The sequence below is a fragment of the Symphalangus syndactylus genome, chromosome 1, assembly GCF_028878055.3.
Source record: "Symphalangus syndactylus isolate Jambi chromosome 1, NHGRI_mSymSyn1-v2.1_pri, whole genome shotgun sequence".
Taxonomy (NCBI): Eukaryota; Metazoa; Chordata; class Mammalia; order Primates; family Hylobatidae; genus Symphalangus; species Symphalangus syndactylus.
Window position 1 is genome coordinate 113824118 of NC_072423.2, and position 20580 is coordinate 113844697.

The 20580-nt window shown below is 44.7% G+C and overlaps 1 protein-coding gene and 1 long non-coding RNA gene across 7 annotated transcripts in view; one reads left to right on the plus strand and one right to left on the minus strand.

The window, feature by feature from the left end:
- LOC129483019 (uncharacterized) overlaps positions 1–14763 on the minus strand; it is an 80586-nt gene extending 65823 nt beyond the window's left edge. The window contains exon 1 of one of the 2 annotated variants that reach the window (XR_010113921.1): positions 14334–14763. This is a non-coding gene — a long non-coding RNA (uncharacterized lncRNA). The remainder of the gene's footprint in view (positions 1–14333) is intronic. The other variant, XR_010113922.1, reaches the window with a different exon arrangement.
- The window catches only part of SETD2 (SET domain containing 2, histone lysine methyltransferase), a 155986-nt gene continuing 149517 nt past the window's right edge, over positions 14112–20580 (plus strand). For 4 of the 5 annotated variants that reach the window (XM_055279439.2, XM_055279455.2, XM_063609086.1 and 1 more), the window contains exon 1: positions 14932–15066. In XM_055279439.2, coding sequence (XP_055135414.2) covers positions 14996–15066 — 71 coding nt within the window. In that variant the 5' untranslated portion in view covers positions 14932–14995. Of the gene's footprint in view, positions 14135–14931; positions 15067–20580 lie in introns of those variants that run through there. The other variant, XM_055279447.2, reaches the window with a different exon arrangement.

Consider the following 20580-nt stretch of genomic DNA (forward strand, 5'->3'; position numbering starts at 1 on the left):
TCACTGTTAAAATAATCCTTAGGCTGAGTGTGTGGCTTGCACCTGTAATCCCAGCATTTTGGGAGACCGAGGCAGGTGGATTACTTGAGGTCAGGAGTTTGAGACCAGCCTGGCCAATGGTGAAACTCTGTCTCTACTAAAAATACAAAAAATTGGCCGGGTGTGGTGGTGTGCACCTGTAATCCCAGCTATTCGGGAGGCTGAGGCAGGTGAATCGCTTGAACCTGGGAGGTGCAGGTTGCAGTGAGCCAAGATCGCACTACTACATTCCAGCCTGGGTGACAGAGCGACACTCCATCTGGAAAAAAAAAAAAAAGAAAAATCTTTAATTAATCCTCAATTTTAATGATAAGCTTACAAGCCCTTAGCAAAAACAAAGAATATCACCTTTAAGGAGAGCTGGTTCATAGGCTCCTTCATCTAGGCACATTACTATTTCAAAGGGAGAAACCTGATGTTTTCCAAACCAGGTAGAATGTAAGTCAAGCAAATGGAAGAGCCTTAGCCAGGGAAAGTTAAAAGTTTGCATGAGCTTTGCCAATTGATTCTTTTATTATCCGATTTGTGTTTTCCACCACTCTGGAAGACTAAGGGTGGTATGTACAATGGAAATGCTGATCCATCTTATTGATTGATTGATTGATGGAGTTTTGCTCTTTCACCCAGGCTGGAGTGCAGTGGCACCATCTCAGCTCACTGCAACCCCTGCCTTCCAGTTTCAAGTGATTCTCCTGCCTCAGCCTCCCGAGTAGCTGGGATTACAGGTGCCCACCACCATGCCCGGCTAATTTTTGTATTTTTAGTATAGATGGGGTTTCGCCATGTTGGCCAGGCTGGTCTTGAACTCCTGATCTCATGATCTGCCCGCCTCAGCTCCCCAAGGTGCTAGGATTACAGGTGTGAGCCACTGCGCCCAGCCAATCCATCCAATTTCAATCAGCTTTGATGACACAAGATAAGCTTTCTAGAAGACTTTATAATTTCTTACATTTTTTTCCAATCTCTTTCTTTCCTCAACTTTCTATATCCATTCAGGTTTTTTTTTTCTTTTCTCTTGAGATGGAGTTTCGCTCTTGTTGCCCAGGCTGGAGGGCAATGGCACGATCTGGGCTCACCGCAACTTCCGCCTCCCAGGTTCAAACGATTCTCCTGCCTCAGCCTCCTGAGTAGCTGGGATTACAGGCATGCACCACCACACCTGGCTAATTTTGTATTTTTAGCAGAGACGGGGTTTCTCCATGTTGGTCAGGCTGGTCTCGAACTCCTGACCTCAGGTGATCTGCCTGTCTCAGCCTCCCAAAGTGCTGGGATTACAGGTGTGAGCCACCGCACCTGGCCTCCATTTAGTTTTATCTATCATTCTTTCTTATCCTTTCAACTTAAAATAATCTTTAAGAATCTCTAGCCGGGCGCCATGGCTCACGTCTGTAATCCCAGCACTTTGGGAGGCCGAGGCGGGCGGCTCACGAGGTCAGGAGATTGAGACCATCCTGGCTAACAAGGTGAAACCCCGTTTCTACTAAAAATACAAAAAAAAAAAAAAAAGAATCTCTAGACAAAAATACTTTTCCTTTAAGAAAAACTACATTCTCATGCCTTCTTTATAATCTTCTTTACCAAAGACACATTTGGTTTTTAAATGCTGTGTACACAGAATTGTTTCTCTTATATCTAGAAATTTTTTTTGTTTGTTTTTGAGACAGAGTCTTGCTCTCCCAGGCTGGAGTGCAGTGGCACAATCTCTGCTCACTGCAGCCTCCACCTACTAGGTTCAAGTGATCCTCCTGCCTCAGCCTGCCAAGTAACTGGGATTATGGGATTACAGGCATCTGCCATCACTCCCAGCTAATTTTTGTATTTTAGTAGAGGTGGGGTTTCACCATGTTGGCCAGGCTGCTCTCGAACTCCTGACCTCAGGTGATCCACCTGCCTCGGCCTCCCAAAGTGCTGCGATTACAGGCACGAGCCACCAGGCCCAGCCTAGTAGTTTTAATTATATATATTTACTATGATTTTAACTTTTAGTAACCTAATTTCTAGTGAAAAACCTAGAAAGTAATTTTGAATGTTTTTAAATCAATATTTGTAGATGAAAATCACTTCATAATTTTTTAGAAAGATGTTTCCTCCATTTTTATTAACAGATTGAAATATATTTAGCTTTGTTAAACCATATAAGATACCAAAGTATATAAGCTTAAGCTTAAAAGACTAAGTATAGTTAATATTAATATTTTATCCCAGAGCTTGGGCCACTAGCTGTAACCTGCCCTGCAGCTGGTAGGCCTAGGCAAGCCACTGTGCCTGGCCTGGTTATCTTTAGAAACACTTTTTTTTTGAGACAGGGTCTCGCTCTGTCACCCAGGCTGGAGTGCAGTGGCACAGTCTCGGCTCACTGTAGCCTCTGCCTCCCGGGTTCAAGCGATTATCCTGCCTTAGCCTCCTAAGAAGTAGCTGGGATTACAGGCATGCACCACCACACCTGGCTAATTTTTGTATTTTGAGTAGAGACAGGATTTCACCATGTTAGCCAGGCTGGTCTTGAACTCCTGGTGTCAAGTGATCCACTCACCGTGGCCTCCCAAAATGTTGGGATTACAGGCGTGAGCCACCACGCCTGGCCAGAAACACTTTTCAGATATGGATTTCAGATTGTTTTGTTAATAATTGTCCTTATTTGCATAGTTTTTGTTTTTTTGAGACAGGGTCTCACGCTGTTGCCCAGGCTGGAGGGCAGTGACACAATCTTGGCTCACTGCAACCTACACCTCCCAGGCTCAAGTGATCATCTGACCTCAGCTTCCCTAGTAGCTGGGGCTATAGGCGCATACTACCACACCCACCTGCCATTACACCTGGCTAATTTTTTATATTTTTTGTAGAGACAGGGTTTCTCCATGTTGCCAAGTTGGTCTCCTGGACTCAAGCAATCCGCCCGCGTCGGCCTCCCAAAGTGCTAGGATTATAGGAATGAACCACTGTACCCAGGCCATATTTTTTATTCTTAAATTGATTATGCTTTGTATTTCTAGATGTCTAAAGTCAACAACAAAAAACTAAAAGATTAAGTTGATTGATATCTCAGCATTTTAACTTACTTAGAAATGACTCAGACATTTTATGATTATTACATAATTTAACATAACATTACTTCAAGATACACAGTTCAAAGACATATGTATGCTATGGACATATATATGTCTTCAAAGGTCTCACCATGGTCACCTGTCCAGGCCCCCAATTTTTTTTTTTTTTTTTTGAGACAGAGTGTCACTGCGTCGCTCAGGCTGGAGTGCAGTGGTATCATCTTGGATCACTGCAAACTCCACCTACCGGGTTCAAGTGATTCTCGTGCCTCAGCCTCCCAAGTATCTGGGATCACAGGCATGTGCCACCACAACTGGCTAACTTCGGTATTTTTAGTAGAGGTGGGTTTCACCATGCTGGCCAGGCTGGTCTCAAACTCCTGACCTCAAGCAATCCGCCCACCTTGGCCTCCCAAAGTGCTGGGATTACAGGTGTGAACCACCACTCCCAGCCTGAATCACTCTCTTATGTGTCTCAGACTGCCTCTAACCACCAGGTAGCAGTAGGGTTCTCAAGTTATCAGGGTTATCAGTTCCTTATTTGTGCCTTTCTGGATAAGTAAGTGTCCCTAAAATGTTCTTTTAGTGAGGAATGCCCTGTAAGTGTGCTTTGTGTCCTAGGCAACAGTCCTGACATCTCTGCACAGTCTCTAGTCACCTAGACCAGCTGGATGGTTCAGACAGAGTCATTGTCTTATCTCTTCAGGGTAATATAATTCACCCTCATGCACTCTTTGGTTTTGAAATAACAGGAATTGGTCGCAAATGAAAAGACAAGTCTGAATTATAAGCAACAGAAAGCAGTTGCAATTTCAAAGGCATGCTAGGTAGTTTTAGGCTATAAGAAGTGAAACCACTTGTATTAGTTCTTTCTTACATTGCTATAAATAAATACCTGAGACTGGGTAATTTATAGACAAAAGAGGCTTATTTTGCTCATGGTTCTTTTTTTTTTTTTTTGAGACGGAGTCTCGCTCTGTCGCCCAGGCTGGAGTGCAGTGGCACAATCTCGGCTTACTGCAAGCTCCGCCTCCCGGGTTCATGCCATTCTCCTGCCTCAGCCTCTCCGAGTAGCTGGGACTACAGGCGCCCGCCACCACGCCCGGCTAATTTTTTGTATTTTTAGTAGAGACGGGGTTTCACCGCGGTCTCGATCTTCTGACCTCGTGATCCGCCCGCCTCGGCCTCCCAAAGTGCTGGGATTACAGGCGTGAGCCACCGCGCCCGGCGGTGGCTCACTCTTGTAATCTCAGCACTTTGGGAGGCCGAGGCGGGCGGATCACGAGGTCAGGAGATCGAGACCATCCTGGCTAACACGGTGAAACCCCGTCTCTACTAAAAATACAAAAAAAAAAAAAATTAGCCGGGCGAGGTGGCAGGCGCCTGTAGTCCCAGCTACGCGGGAGGCTGAGGCAGGAGAATGGCGTGAACCCCGGGGGGCGGAGCCTGCAGTGAGCCGAGATCGCGCCACTGCACTCCAGCCTGGGTGAAAGAGAGAGACTCTGCCTCAAAAAAAAAAAAAAAAAAAAAAAGAGTGAGCCACCGCGCCCGGCCATAATTTCTTAATAGATATCTAAATACATATGCATATACTTATTATGTATTTATTTATTTTTTGAGACATGGTCTTGCTCTGTTGTCCAGACTGGAGTGCAGTGGCGCAATCTTGACTCACTGCAGCCTCCATCTCCTGGGCTCAAGCAATCCACCCACCTCTGCCTCTTGAGTAGCTGGGACTACAGGTGTATGACCCCATACCCAGCTAATTTTTTATTTTTAGCAGAGATGAGGTCCTGTTACGTTGCCCAGGCTGGTGTCCAACTCCTGAGCTCAAGTGATCCTCCTACGTCGGCCTCCCAAAGTTCTGGGATTATAGTTGTGAGCCACCATGTCTGGCAAACTCAATTCTTTTTAATGACAGTATAATACTCCTCTGTATAGATGTTCCAAAATATATTCGCCCATTCCCTTATTTATGAGCATTCACTTCATTTCTCCCACCACAAATTATACCATTAATCTTGTACATTTAGTCTATGTACGAGTGCTTTTATTTCCATGAACCAAAATTTTAGAAATAGAATCTGCTGGGTCAAAGGACACACACACATAGTTGTTACGGAATAATAAATAGATATAAATAACATTCATTACATCTAGGGTAGACAAAATAACAAAACAAATATCTGTCCACTTACTAACTAGTTTAAGAAATACAACTTTACCTGTGCTCTGAGGCCTCCTGGGTGTCCCCTATATAATCCCTTTTCCTGTTTAGAAAGGAAAACCAAACCAAACCAAAACTATCCTAAAATTTTTCTTTACCTTTCTCTTGGTTATAGTTTTACCATATTTAATTCTCAACACCATCTGTTGTTTAATTTTGACTCTTAAAACTTTACATAAATGGAAAAACATTCTATGCCTTTTATTTCCTGTTCATTATTATGTCCCCAAGACTTTACCATTTTGGTAGGCATAGCTGAAAATTTCAGTTATGGCCAGGCTTGGTGGCACATGCTTGTAATCCCAATGCTTTGGGATGCCAGTGTGGGAGGATCACTTGAGGCCAGGAGTTCAAGACCAATCTGGGCAACATAGCGAGACCCTGTTTCTACAAAAACTAAAAAACAATTATATATCAGCACCATAAGACAGGCGAAAAAAGAAATCCAGGCATGGTAGTCCCAGCTACTTGGGTGACTGAGGTGGGAAGATCGCTTGAGCCCAAGTGTTTGAGGTGATACTCCTGCCTCGGCAACAAATGCAGACCCTGTCTTTTAAGCTGTTTAACAGTAGTTCATTATATATACTATAGTTGATAGACATTTGCCCATTTGCCAATACTGCTATGGACATTCCTAGACGTGTCTTTTGGTGTATATTTGCAAGAGATTTAATTTGTATATCTAAGAACAATTTTTGGGTTTTAAGATATGCCCATATGCAACTCTACTAGGTAATGCCAACCAACTTGTTTTCCAAAATAACTGTATCAATTAACACTCTGACCAGCAGCCTGATTTCCCTGAAACAGCTTTTCAAATGTTTCCTGGCCATTCATTTTTCCTCTTCTGAGGTATTTGCCAATTTAAAAAGCTGGGTTGTCTTTTTCTTATTCACTTATATTAGTTATATATATATCCTAGATCAGTGCTGTCCAAGAGAAATAAAATGGAAGTCACAAATGTGATTTTAAATTTTCTAGAAGCCACATAAAGAGGTGAAATTGTTTTTTGTTGAGACAGGGTCTTGCTCTGTTGCCCAGGCTGGGGCGCAGTGGCATCATCTCAGCTCACTGCGACCTCTGCCTCCCACGTTCAAGCGATTCTCATGCTTCAGCCTCCCAAATAGCTGGGACTATAGGTGCATGCAACCATGCCTAGCTAATTTTTGTATTTTTAGTAGAGAAGGGGTTTCACCATGCTGGCCAAGCCAACCTCAAACTCCTGACTTCATGTCATCTGCCCACCTCAGCCTCCCAAAGTGCTAGGATTATAGGTGTGAGCCACCGTGCCTGGCCTTTTTTTTTTTTTTTTTAAAAGAGGCAGAGTCTTGCTTTGTGATCTAGGCTGGTGTACAGTGGCAAGATCATTGCTCACTGTAACTTTGAACTCCTGGGCTCAAGAGATCCTCCCACTTCAGCCTCCTGACTAGCTGGGACCAGGCATGTGCCATGATGTCTGGCTTATTTTTTTGAGATGGAGTCTTGCTCTGGCTGGAGTGCAGTGGCGTGATCTCGGCTCACTGCAACCTCCGCCTCCCGAGTTCAAGTGATTCTCCTGCCTCACCCTTCTAAGTAGCTGGGATTACAGGCACATGCCACCATGCCCGGGTAATTTTTGTATTTTTAGTAGAGATGGGGTTTTGCCATGCTGGCCAGGCTGGTCTCGAACTCTTGACTTCAGGTGATCTGCCCATCTCAGCCTCCCAAAGTGCTAGGATTACAGGTGTGAGCCACCGCACCCAGCCAATTTTTTTGTATTTTAGGTAGAAATGGGGTTTCATCATGTTGTCCAGGGTAGTCTCGAACCCGAGTTAAAGCAATTCACCTGCCTGAGCCTCCCAAAGTGCTGGGATTACAGGCGTGAGCCACCATACCTGGCCTAAGTTTTATTTTCTTGTCCATTTTGCACTCTTTAAAACTGAAATGTATTCCTCCTGCCTCAGCCTCCCAAGTAGCTGGGACTATAGGTGTGTACCACCACAGCTGGCTAATCTTTTTTGTTTTTTTTGTAGAGCTGGGAGGGAGTCTGGCTATGTTGCCCAGGATGGTCTTAAACTCCTGGTCTCAAGCAATCCTTCTGCCTCAGCATCTCAAAGTGCTGGGATTACACGTGTGAGCCACCACACTCGGCCTTTTTTTTTGTATTTTTCTTTATTCTATTTTCTTCTGTTAATTTGGGAAAGCAGTTACCCTACATATTTTATCTTATACACTTAAAAGAGTAAAGGTTAAAGTTAATCAATATTTTTACCCACTTCCCAAACAATACCAGGACCTTGGAAAACTTCAACTCCAACCATCACTCCACTCATCCTGCTTCTAAATATATGACTTTGTTGTCCAGAGTATCAGTTCCATCTTGCTTTACCTTATTAACCATACAAATTACTTATTATTACTTTGTATGGGAAAAAGTTTTTAGTTTTAACCACTTATTTACCAATATTTTTATCATTCCTTCTTGTATAAGGGATCATTTCTTTCTTTTTTATAAAATTATTTACTATGTAAAATTAAAAAAAAAATTTTTCAGCACCTGACGCTCCCAGTGTGGGCTGAGATGCTGAGGCTAGGATCATTTCTTGTTGGTGGCAAACTCCAGATATTTTTGTCTGAAAATGTCTTGAATCAGATAACCTGGCTGAAATCCTGGTTTTACCATTTCTTAGTCATGTGACTCTAGATATGTACCATGACCTCTGGAATCATTGGTTTATTCATCTGCAAAACTGGTAATCTTGAGTACATTCATTCTCTGCTGGGTAAGACAAGTTTGGGAGGGAGGATGCACTGAGAAGCTCCTGAGCAGATGAGTTCTCTAGAAGAACGCCAAGATCCAAATCAAAACAGAATAAAAGATACACCATAATCATCTCTCTGAATGTTTGAAAATTGTAGGGAGGCTGGGCGCCGTGGCTCATGCCTGTAATCCCAGCACTTTGGGAGGCTGAGGTGGGTGGATCACAAGGTCAGGAGTTCAAGACCAGCCTGGCCAAGATGGTGAAACCCCGTCTCTACTGAAGATACAAAAAATTAGCTGGGTATGGTGGCGCACGCCTGTAATCCTAGCTACTCAGGAGGCTGAGGCAGGAGAATCGCTTGAACCCAGGCAGCAGAGGTTGCAGTGAGCTGAGATTGTGCCACTGCACTCCAGCCTGGGCGACAGAGTGAGATTCCATCTCAAAAAAAAAAAAAAAAAGAAAATTGTAGGGAAGACAAGGTTAACACATATTGAAAAAAAAAATTACCTAATAACAATATTCCTGTATACTTGAGAGTTACAGTGTGTGGTTCTTTTTAATCAGTCTTTTCAAATCCAGTGAAATAGCTGCTTGTAGGAGTTTACAAGAGAGACTTTACAGAAGAGAGTGCTTGACTGGAAGTCATCAACTTGTTAGCCAACGCCAACAATCTATTTTTAACAGAAAAATCTAATGTGAACACTAAGAAAAAGAATTGGTATTCCATGGACGTGCCTGAAAAAAAAAGAAAAAGGAATTGGGAAAAAGGAAAAGTATTAATTAAAAAGTAACGTATTCAGAAGTAACAAAGTAGTTATTCATTCAACACTTGCTACCTACAGCCTCAAACACTATAAAATAGGAAAGACAGATTGCTTCTGCCTACAACAAACTTATAAAGTTGGTAAGATATATATATTATGTAATTAAAATCTGTTAACAAAGCAATATGTAACAGAAAGATTATCCGTATAGGAAAAACAACTACAGAGTATAATAATACTATGTAGGAGGGTGCTGACTTGATACAAATAACATCTAATAGGAATCATAGGAGGTGGAGCTCAATGTAGGTTGTGCTTTGTTTTCTAGATTCTTCTTGCCTTGTGTTGGGATGTGCAGAATGAATAGGAATAAAAATGAGTTGTAATTAGGCTGGGTGCAGTGGCTCACACCTGTAATCCCAGTACTCTGGGAGGCCGAGGTGGGTGGATCACAAGGTCAGGAGATCGAGACCATCCTAGCTAACAAGGTGAAACCTTGTCTCTACTAAATTTACAAAAAATTAGCCGGGCATGGTGGCGGGTGCCTGTGGTCCCAGCTACTTGGGAGGCTGAGGCAGGAGAATGGCATGAACCCAGGAGGCGGAGCTTGCAATGAGCTGAGATCACACCACTGCACTCCAGCCTGGGTGACAGAGCGAGACTCCATCTCAAAAAAAAAAAAAAAAAAAAGTTGTAATTACAGTAGTACCCACCTTATCCACAAGGGATAGGTCCCAAGACCCCTGGTGGATGCCTGGAACCCTAAATATACTTTGTTTTTTCCTTTATGTACATACTTATGATGTTTAATTTATAAATTAGGCACACTAAGAGATTAACAGTAGTTAATAGAACAATTATAACAATATAACAAAACTTATGTGAATGAGTAATTTATTCTAAATTATGCTGCCTTTATTCTGTATACAGAGTAAATCTAAATCTTCAATTGTATTGAGCCTCATATATCTACCTAAATTTATAAGGTAGCCAATTTTTTGTTGTATGGCTATTAGTTTACAGGCATTAGGTACTTTTTCCGACATTATCTCATTTCCTGCTCCCCAAAATGCTAAGATGTTGATAGTAAATGTTTCTATGCTACAGAGGAGAAAATACATATTTATTTATTTTATTCATTTTTTTTGTTTGAGACTGAGTCTCACTCTTGTTGCCCAGGCTGGAGTGCAGTGATGCGATCTCTGTTCACTGCAACCTCCACCTCCCAGGCTCAAGCAATTCTCCTGCCTCAGCCTCCCAAGTAGCTGGGATTATAGGCATGCGCCACCATGCCTAGCTAATTTTTGTATTTTTAGTAGAGATGGGGTTTCACCGTATTGGCCAGGCTGGTCTTGAATTCCTGACCTCAAGTGATCTGCCTGCCTCGGCTTCCCAAAGTGCTGGGATTATAGGCATGAGCCACTGTGCCCGACCTACATTTCTTTTCTTTTTTTTTGAGACGGAGTTTTGCTCTTGTTGCCCAGGCTGGAGTACAGTGGCGCAATCTAGGCTCATGGCAACCTCCGCCTCGCAGAGTTCAAGCGATTCTTCTGCCTCATCCTCCAGAGTAGCTGGGATTACAGGCATGTGCCACCACATCCGGCTAATTTTGTATTTTTAGTAGAGACGTGGTTTCTCCATGTTGGTCAGACTGGTCTTGAACCCCTGACTTCAGGTGATTCGCCTGCCTTGGCCTCTCAAAATACTGGGATTACAGGCGTCAGCCACCGCACCCGGTCTACATTTCTTCTTTCTACTACCCCTTACGAGGTACCCGGAGCCTACCTGTGGAGAGTGATTGACCTTTGGCCTTCTGTCTTCCCTAAGGCAAGAGATGATTTTTTTTATCTATATATATTTAATAGATTTATGAAGAACATATATAAACATACATAAATATAGATATATCATCAAGGAAGATTTAGGATATATGAATATGTGGCAGGTTTGGAAAGAACATAATTCTTTCCCAGAAGGGGAAGGGGGAACTATACTTAATCGGATCCAGCTACAACGTAATTGTAAGTCATTTCTCGCCAAAAAGTATCTCCACAGCAAATTCTGGTGGATAAATTTTCCATGCTTTTTGTTTATGTGGATTATCCAATTCATTTCTTGGTAGATAAAGCCTGTTATTTTGAATAAAAGATGTGTTGAACCAGAAGAAAAATGAACAATTGTCATAGTATTTAGGAAAATTCGAAGAGAAAAATTGCACTTTCACATCATCGTACAGAGGTGGACCGTCATATACATTAATACGCCAGCTGTTTCAATGTCATGCAATATCGAACAATCTCCTAATGAAGTACTGGAAAAGACAACCTTTTTCTCCATTACTATTTGGAATTTTAGATCACATATATCGCCTGTTCCAACACCATGAATTGAATAAATAATAAATCTTTTTATAAAGAGTATCCGTCTTGGAGGGAGATTCCAGTTGTAGAGATGTCTCACTTGTGCAAAATATCCAACATTATCTATTCTCTGCAGTTAAAAATATTTTGGAGGCAATAAGGAAGGCACAAACCATAGTTCCGGTTCTTCCTTTCCACTGGAGATCCACGCAACCCTGGCAGAGGAAGAGATTGTTTCTCCCAAGCCTTGGAGCTCATTTGAGGAGAGACTTGGAGACTTTGTGAGGGAAAGACACAGAGAAACACTGCTGGCATTTTCACAAACCTGAACTGGGAGCAGGGCAACACTGGGGGATCTTCCCTATGTGGCTGCACCCATCTTGTGCACCCAATCCCCCTACCGCTAGGGCTGAGGGAGCTCAGATTAATGTGTACTCAGGAAATCAGCCCATTGCCTCAGCAAGAGATGATTTTGTTTCAGGGTCACTACTGGCAATCCTGGGATCTCCTGGAATGGGGTTGGTCTTGACCCACAGGAGACAGTAACAGTAGGAGAAAGTATATATATATTTTTTTGAGATGAGTTTCGCTCTTGTTGCCTAGGCTGGTGTGGAATGGCACGATCTCGGCTCACTGCAACCTCTGCCTCCCAGGTTCAAGTGATTCTCCTGCCTCAGCCTCCCTAGTAGCTGGGATTTGACATGCACCACCATACCCGGCTAATTTTTATATTTTTAGTAGAGACAGGGTTTCTCCATGTTGGTTAGGCTGGTCTTGAACTCCTGGCCTCAGGTGATCCGCCTGCCTCGGCCTCCCAAAGTGATGGGATTACAGGCGTGGCTACCACGCCCAGCTGAAATTATAAAGGCTTTTACGATTTTAGCACTCTGGGAGTGAATGCCTCATATATTTCATGCTAGGGCTTTTTAGACATTTTTCCTTTAAACATGTGCAGAAAGTAGGGGATGGTCAGTATTTAATAACACTAAAAACCGAATTATTCCACAGCTTTGATCAAGAGGCCAGGCCCAAGTATGTGCTCCAGGCATGCATTCTCTTTGACTTAAAAATATGAGTCCAAAGAACTCTGAGTGCAATTACAGATGAAGGCACTGCCTGTAAAAACCCAGTTCATTTGTTTCTGTTTGGGGCTTAGAATTCTCACTGATTCCCATGGCTTGACAAGCTTATTGCACTGGGTTCTGACCAAACCAATGCTAATATGAGACCAGGCATTCCAATGCCCAGCTGTACCTCCTGCAAGAGAATTGCTTACTTTCTTATTAAGGAAATAGGAAACCTGCACCTGACTGCTTTTTTCTCATTCACCTCAGCTTAGGTCCTTACCACCTCATACTTACATTGTTTCAACCACCTCCACCTAAAATTGCCCTTTCCTGCCTGTCCAAGGTCAAGTGACTCCCAATTGCCTATGTGGCATCTAAGGCACAGGGCCTCAATCTATTCTTTCAAAGCCCAAAAGATAACACTTACTGGGCACTTACTCAATGAAAGGCACTGTGCAAGCATGTTCACAACATTCTCTGCACAGTGGCTAATACCCCATTTACAGGTGAGGCACGGGAAGCATGAGAAGCAAGCATCCCAACGTCACAGGGCTAGAAAGTGCCTGGTACACAATGCCAGGTAGAGCTAGCTCTTAAACTCTGCACTATCATGGCTGAAGAATGCTGACGTTTACTGAAAGTTTAAGGCTTTAACAAATAGCTCATTTAATCCTCACAATAATGATTAGACCTGTCGGCAGCAATATTCTCATTTTATAATGAGAAAAACCACAGGGAAATTAGTAATAATCACGGTGTGTAAAAAAAATGGCCTTGGGAGATTCGAACCTAGGGAGTCAGATGGACCCTGGACCTCCATGCTAACCCTAAAGGTACTAGGAAAAAAATAAATAAACAAAAGCCAAAATAATCCCTAAGTGAAAAACAATGATTATAAAACACTAATAGACACTGTAGCCTACATACATATAAAGGCTATTTTAAAAAGTTAACCACTGAAGGATGTTTATTCTCTCATATCGTATTTCAGTTTTTTGTTGTTGTTTTATTTTTTTGAGACAGAGTCTCGCTATATCGCCCAGGCCGAGTGCAATGGCGCGATCTGGGCTCACTACAACCTCCGCCTCCCGGGTTCAAGCGATTCTCCTGCCTCAGCCTCCCGAGCAGCTAGGATTACAGGCGCACCACCACGCCCAGCTAATTTATTTTGTATTTTCATTTATTTATTTATTTTTTTGAGATGGAGTCTTGCTCTGTCGCCAGGCTGGAGTGCAGTGGCACAATCTCGGCTCACTGCAACCTCCGCCTCCTGGGTTCAAGCGATTCTCCTGCCTCAGCCTCCTGAGTAGCTGGAACTATAGGCATGTGCCACCACGCCCAGCTAATTTTTGTATTTTTAGTAGAGATGGGGTTTTGCCATGTTGGCCAGTCTGGTCTCGAACTCTTGACCTCAGGTACTTTGCCCGTCTCGGCCTCCTAAAGTGCTGGGATTACAGGCGTGAACCACCGCGCCCGGCCCACATTTCAGTTTTTAACCACTGTTTCTCAATTGGAAAACACATCCTTTCCTTTCCGTTACCAATTGCTGGTAAAATCCGATTCAAAATTCTAGTGGAAAAACAGCAGCAACAACACAAAAAACGCTAACCCTATGAACCCCCAATGTCAAAATGATCTATCGCCAAAAACTCTTCAGCGTCTAGAAAGTTTAGCTACGGGATTTACGCGTTCCTATCTCTCCTTCCAAAAATAACAACTCGTAGCTCTTTCAAGTTTTCTACTTAATCTCATCTTATCATTTCTGTAGGAAAGTGATTAATACCCTTTTTTTCATGACGTTGCCTCTAAGGCCCCAGGAACCACACAAGAGACGGGAGCTGCCGCCTTGGAGACTTCGGGTGGGGGCAGAACGCCGCGCCGAGGTGGAGGTAGGAGCCCCGAGGGCACAGCGGGAAGGAAGGCGGAGGCTGCCGGGAGCTCGGCCTCCAAGCAATCCCCCGCCTCGCTGGGCTTCCATGCTTGCTAAGGGGTCGAGATGAAGAGGCAAGGGAGAAAGAGGGCGAGGAAAAATAAAAAAGAGAGGGGCGAGTGGGACGAGGGGCCCGGGAGCAGCCGCGGCCGCGTTACCTCAGAGCCCAGAGGCCTGGGGGAGGGGCCCTCGGCGCTGCCGCGGACTCCGGGGCTCCCGACGGGCAGGTCCTGCAGGGCCGCGGAGCGAGAAGGCTGAAGTCTCGGGTGTCTCGGGGAGTTCTCCCGACGTCGCCTGCTGTTTGTCAGTCGCCAGCTGTGACACGGTAGCGGGCCGGGTCACGCTGCCCCCGGCGGCCAGGCGGGTTGAGGGAGGGGTCGCGGTGCCGCCTCTCCAGGTCCGGTCTGGCCGACATCACTGGGGCCGGGGGTTTATTGTTCCGGAGAGCCACAGGCACGGTCGGCCTGGGCCCACCGGGCAGTGTTCCGCTCCGCCAGTCCCGGTCTGGGGTCAAGCCAGCAGCTGCAGGCACGCCGACTGGCGGCAGATCGGGGGCCCGTGTGTGTCTCTTTAAGGGGCCGGGCCTACGAAGCTGAGGGGCGGGTGGGGTGTGCGTCGCTCCCGGTGTGAGGGTGAGAGGGAGAGAGCGGCTGGCGGGCGTCCGAGGGAGGGAGGGAGCGACGAGCGAGGTAGCGACGCGGGCCGCCCCTGCCGCCGCCGCCGCCGCGGTCGGACCTGCGGCCTCCTCCCCTCCCCTCCCCTCCCCCGCGTCGCCCTGCCGCGGGGAGGGGGCTCGCGTCGCCGCCTCCAGCCGCTCCCGATGAAGCAGCTGCAGCCGCAGCCGCCTCCGAAGATGGGGGATTTCTACGACCCGGAGCACCCGACCCCTGAGTAAGTATCATCTCCGCGGCCCCCCGCTGCTGTCGGCCGCCTTATCCCCAGCCGAGGGCGGCGCGTCCTGACGGGTGGCGGCGCGGGCCGGCGCGAGGAGTAACGGGCCCGCGGTGGCCTCGCGCGGTCGGTGTCGGGAGCAGGCCCGCGCCGCCACTTCAAGCCGCTTGGCCGGGGCTGCAGCAGGCCCGCGGTTGGGCCCGGCGTTGGCGCCGCTGCTCATGTCGCGGCGGCGGTTGGGCCGGGCCGGTGGGGGAGGGGAGGGCACGGTCCCTACGGCTACCGCCGTGTCCGCACCGACCCGGCCACCCCGGGGCTCGGCGGTCCTCGCGAGCTCCTCGCGGCTTGTCCGGGCCCCGCTGCTAGCCAAAGGGCAGAGTCGGAGGAGCTGCCGGTGCCAGGCCCGGCAAGAGGGCGCCGGTGAGGGTAGGCCGCGAATCCCCGGGCTCGGGTGGAAGCTCGACCCGTCGCCCGACCTCCCCGCGACGGCGGCGTCTTGGACCGGAAGGGCCTAGCGCGGGTTGCCTGGCCCCCAGGCCGTGGAGGGGCCCGCGCTGCACTCCTGAGCTTGATTTTTTCCTCCTGGGAACTTGATCCTGGCCTTGCAGTGCTTCCGGCTTCACATTCTGCACCTTTGGCACTTGGGTTTTGTAATGGCGAGGTTTGTGTGGTCCCGTTGTTGAGGTGACACCGGGTTTGTTTTTCCGCCTGAAAATGAAAGCCTCCTGAGGGACATACATTTTCTTGCAGGTTGTGAGATTTTCACACTTTCGGACACGATTTTCTTGGTAACAGGAATCTCTTACCCTAAACGGATGACTTTCTATTTCTTGTGAAGACTTGGTTAAAAACGAAGAATCGTTTGAGGATTCTCTAAAGAAGACAATGTTGTGGAAAACCGAAACACAGTTTTGCCCAATAGTAATTTTTCAGTCTAGGACACCTTTGCATTCCTCTTGAGGTCTGAATCTGCTGCTGTATCTGCTACCTCAGAAAGCCTAGTCACTTTTTTCCCTGAACCCTCACGAGACCATTGTTTTGAAAAGCCGTTCTTAAACTCCCTTTGCTGGTGTTAGACCTAGGAATATTCTATTCATTTAAAACTTATCGGTTGATAGGAGTTTCACATGAAACTGTCAAACTTTTATGACCAGGAAGATTCCAAGAACTTTGCTGTTTTGACACATTTTACCTTAGGTTTGCTGTGGCTCGTTTTTGAATCCCTTACCACATCTTCGCACGTTGGTCCAGAAATGTCTGGATCTTAATTGATAGTTCTTAGTTTTGATTGGAACACAAACGGATTCTGTTGAGGTGTTGGTCATTTCTGCACAACAAGATAAATCATTATTTTGCTTTTCTAAAAACCCAACTCTTACTTGCAATAGTAAGTTAACATGGCCTTTTCTTTTCATGGGTTCTTGGCCATTGGTTAACATTACCTTAATTAGATTGGTCTTTTTGTTTTGCTACTGGCAGGGTCAGTTAGGTAAGATTGTTTTGATTTACTGCACAATCAGTCCAGTTACAAAGCTCATGTTACAGGTTTTTAGTTTGAAAAACCTCAAAAAAAATAAATTTTATATCACGATTCAATAAATGCTTATATAGCACTTGCTCTGTACAAAGTAACATGCTAACCCCTGAATAGTCTAAGTGCCTGCTTTCACTTCCTTTTACCAGGTGGTTTGGTGAAGTCCGGAAGCTTTAAGGATCACATCCTTACACTTCTTGGGGAAAAACAATTTTTCATAATATGTGGGAAAATGGACTCAGAAGGGCATCTTTGGTAGACCTGAGTAGGGAAGGAATCAAGAATGTTTTATGGTTTTACATGTTTTGGAGTTTTTATTTTTATTGCTTTTAATCCACTGCTTTGGATTTCTAACAGTGATTATATATTTTTAAATTCTTGTGTATTTTTTCCTTTTTTTTTTTTTTTTTTTGTAGGCAGTGTCCCACTCTGTCACCCAGGCTGGAGCGCAGTGGTGTCATCATAGCTCATTGCATCCTTGAACCTCTGGGCTTAGGCAGTCCTCCTGCCTCAGCCTCCTGGGTTGGGACTATAGGCATGTGTCACCACACCTGGCTAATTTAAAAAAAAAAAAAGTTACGTTACTCAGACTGATTTTGAATCCCTGGCCTCAGGTGAGCCTCCTGCCTTGGCCTCCCAAAGTGCTGGGATTACAGGCATGAGCCATTGTGCCAGGCCTCTTCTTGTGTATTAACCTGTATGGAGTAAAGAATTGTAACATGGTTTTTTTTTTGTTGTTGTTGTTGTTTTGTTTTTCCTTTTTTTCATGATACTATAAAGACTGGAGGGGATCATGGTAGGTATCCTGAGCAATATTACCTGTTTGACATATGAAGAAAACGAAGCCTAGAGAAGTGAAGTGACAGCAAACTCTTGAGATAGTAAGCTAGTTAGTGTTTATAATGCTAGAGGGAGGAGAGAGAAAGGCAGTATAGGGTTTAAAAAACCTGGATTTCAGAGTCAGACCTGGATCTGAACACTATTTTAACCTTGGACAGATGACTTCATCTCTCTGAACTTGGGTTTTCTCATCTTTTATATAGGTATTATAATGGTTAACAACTTACTGGGGCTTTTTGGGAGGATTGAATGAGATAATGCATGAAGAGCACTTGGCGCAGAATGTGGCACGTGTAAGTGCTTCTAGTTGGGGTCATCAGGGAAAAGTTAAAAGGTAGGATTTAAGTTGAGGATGAAAAGACTAGGTGGGCAACATGGCTCAGGGGAGGAATGACCAAGTGCCCTTTTTAGACTTTGGATGGTTTGAAATGGTACTTAGACATATGAAGAAATTGAGGCAACAATGTAAATTCAGTTTGACTGAAGTAACACTTGGCGTCTGATGTTCTGGGTTTGTCTTGTACCCATGCTTTTAATCAGACACAGCTGCAAGATGGCTTTTTTTTTTAGCAGCATATAGGACATTGTGTTTCAGGTGAAAATGGCTGTAATCACTTGCGTATCTGTGCAGTGGGTGTCCATTATGGGGCAGGCCCAGGGACAGGTGTTGAGGACACAGCAAAGTAGATCCAGTTAGTCTTTAAGGAACTCTTTTAATGAAGGAGATAGGCAAGTACCTTACAGTGATAGAGGTACAGGTCTTTGAACATATGCATGTCTGTTGTATGCCAAACATAGGCACACTAGGGGTAATTGGTGTACAAAACAAAATTTTGCCCTTGTGGAGTTTACATCCTAATGTAATAGGTGATAATAAATGATATAGAATGTTCTGGCCAAGTGGGGTGGCTTTCATTGGTAATCCCAGCACTTTTGGAGGCCGAGGTGGGTGGATCACCTGAGGTCAGTAGTTGGAGACCAGCCTGGCCAAGATGGTGAAACCTCATCTCTACTAAAAATACAAAAAAAAAAAAAAATTAGTCTGGTGTGTTGGCAGGCGCCTGTAATCCCAGCTACTCGGAAGGCTGAGGCAGGAGAATCGCTTGAACCTGGAGGCAGAGGTTGCAGTGAGCTGAGATTGTGCAACTGCACTCCAGCCTGGGGGACAGAAGGAGATTCCATCTCGAAAAAAAAAAAAATTAAATTAAATAAATAATGTAGAATGTTCAAAGGTAAGTGCTTTGGAAAGTGGAATAGAGTAAGGGGGATTCAGAATTGTTGAGGAAGAGGTTGCAATTTAAAGTGAGGTGTACTGGGTGAGTATCCTTGAGAGAGTGATATTTAGGCAAAGATTTAAAGGAGAAATAGCCATGTTAATAACTGGGGTGAAGGCATTTCAATAAGAGGGAATAGTTAGTTTCAAGGTGTTGAGGCAGACCTGTGAGTTTTGCCCATTATGTCTAGAATGGAATGAGCAAGAAGGTGTAATAGTAAACTGGGTTAGGGTAAGATGGGGTTTAGCTTTTTTTTTGAGATGGAGTCTCACTCTGTCCCCCAGGCTGGAGTGCAGTGGCGTGATCTCGGCTCACTGCAACCTCTGCCCCCTGGGTTTAAGCGATTCTCCTGCCTCAGCCTCCTGAGTAGCTGGGATTACAGGCACCTGCCACTCTGCCTGGCTAATTTTTGTGTTTTTAGTAGAGACGGGGTTTCACCTTCTTGGCCACACTAGTCTTGAACTCCTGACCTCATGATCCACCTGCCTTGGCCTCCCAAAGTGCTGGGATTACAGGTGTGAGCCACCGCTCTTGGCTGAGGTTTAGCTTTTTTACAGTCTTGTAGAGCTATTCTAAGAACTTTGCCAGGAGTTTTGAACAGAAGAGTGACAGTCTGCTTTCAGTTTCAAAGGATCATTTGAATTGCAAAGGGAACAACAGTGGAAGCCTGGAGACTAGTAAGGAAGCTAGTAATCCAGAAAAGAGATGCTGCCGGGTACCAAGATGGTAACATAAGAGTAGTGAGAAATGGATGGATACTGGATATATTTTGAAGATGGAACTAATATGATTTGTTGGTGTGACATGTGAGAGAGGAACCAAGGATGATTCCAGGGTTTCTGGTCTCAGCAGTTAGAAAGTTGCCATCAACAAAGACAGTGATGACTAAAAGGAGCAAGTTTGAGGACTAGATTAGGAGGAGTTCAATTTTAGGCATAGTAAGTTTGAGATTGCCTGTTAGACATTGAATTGATTTGATAACCAAGTCTGAAGTTCAGGGGAAAGGTCTGGAATGGAGATAAATTTTGTTTTCACCAGTTTAGGTAGTATTCAAGCCATGAAGCTGGATGAGATTACCAGAGAATCCTTAGTGGAAAGAGAGAAGGGCCAAGGATTGGTCTTTTTATTTTTATTTTTTTTTTTAAGATGGAATCTTACATTTTCCCCTGGCTGGTCTTCAGCCTGGGCTCAAGCAGTTCTCCCACCTCAGCCTCCTGAGTAGCTGGAACTATAGATGTGTACCACCACACTTGGCTTGATTGGTTTTTTAAATGCCTGTGTTAAGAGGACTGTTTTAGTGTGCAGTTTAAGGTTTTAACATGGATGACATCTATAAACTTAGGAAGATTACCTCTTTAGTAACCTCTGACTGGAAGTTAGCATTTCTTTCAATTATTAATGTAAATAACAAACTACAGTAGTATTAATTGTGATTTGTGTAGAAATCAGATATTTTCATAATAAAATATGCAGTTGACTCTTGATCAACATGGGAGTTAGAAGTACCAATCTGCAACACAGTCAAAAATGTGCGTATAACTTTTGTCTCCCTCAAAACTTAACTGCTACTAGGATACTGTTGACTTTTCTGAGAACATAGTCTACTAACACATATTTTGTTGTATGTTATGTGTATTACATACTGTATTACAAGAAAGTAAGCTAGAGAAAAGAAAATGTTATTAGGAAAATCTTAAGGAAGTGAACATATATTATTCATTAAGTGGAAGTGGATCATCATAAAGGTCTTCATCCTTGTAGTCTTCACACTGAGTAGGCTGAGGAGGAAGAAGAGGAGGGGGGTTTTAGTCTTGCTGTCTTGGGTGACAGAGTTGGAGGAGGTAGAACTGGAGGCAGGCACAAGGT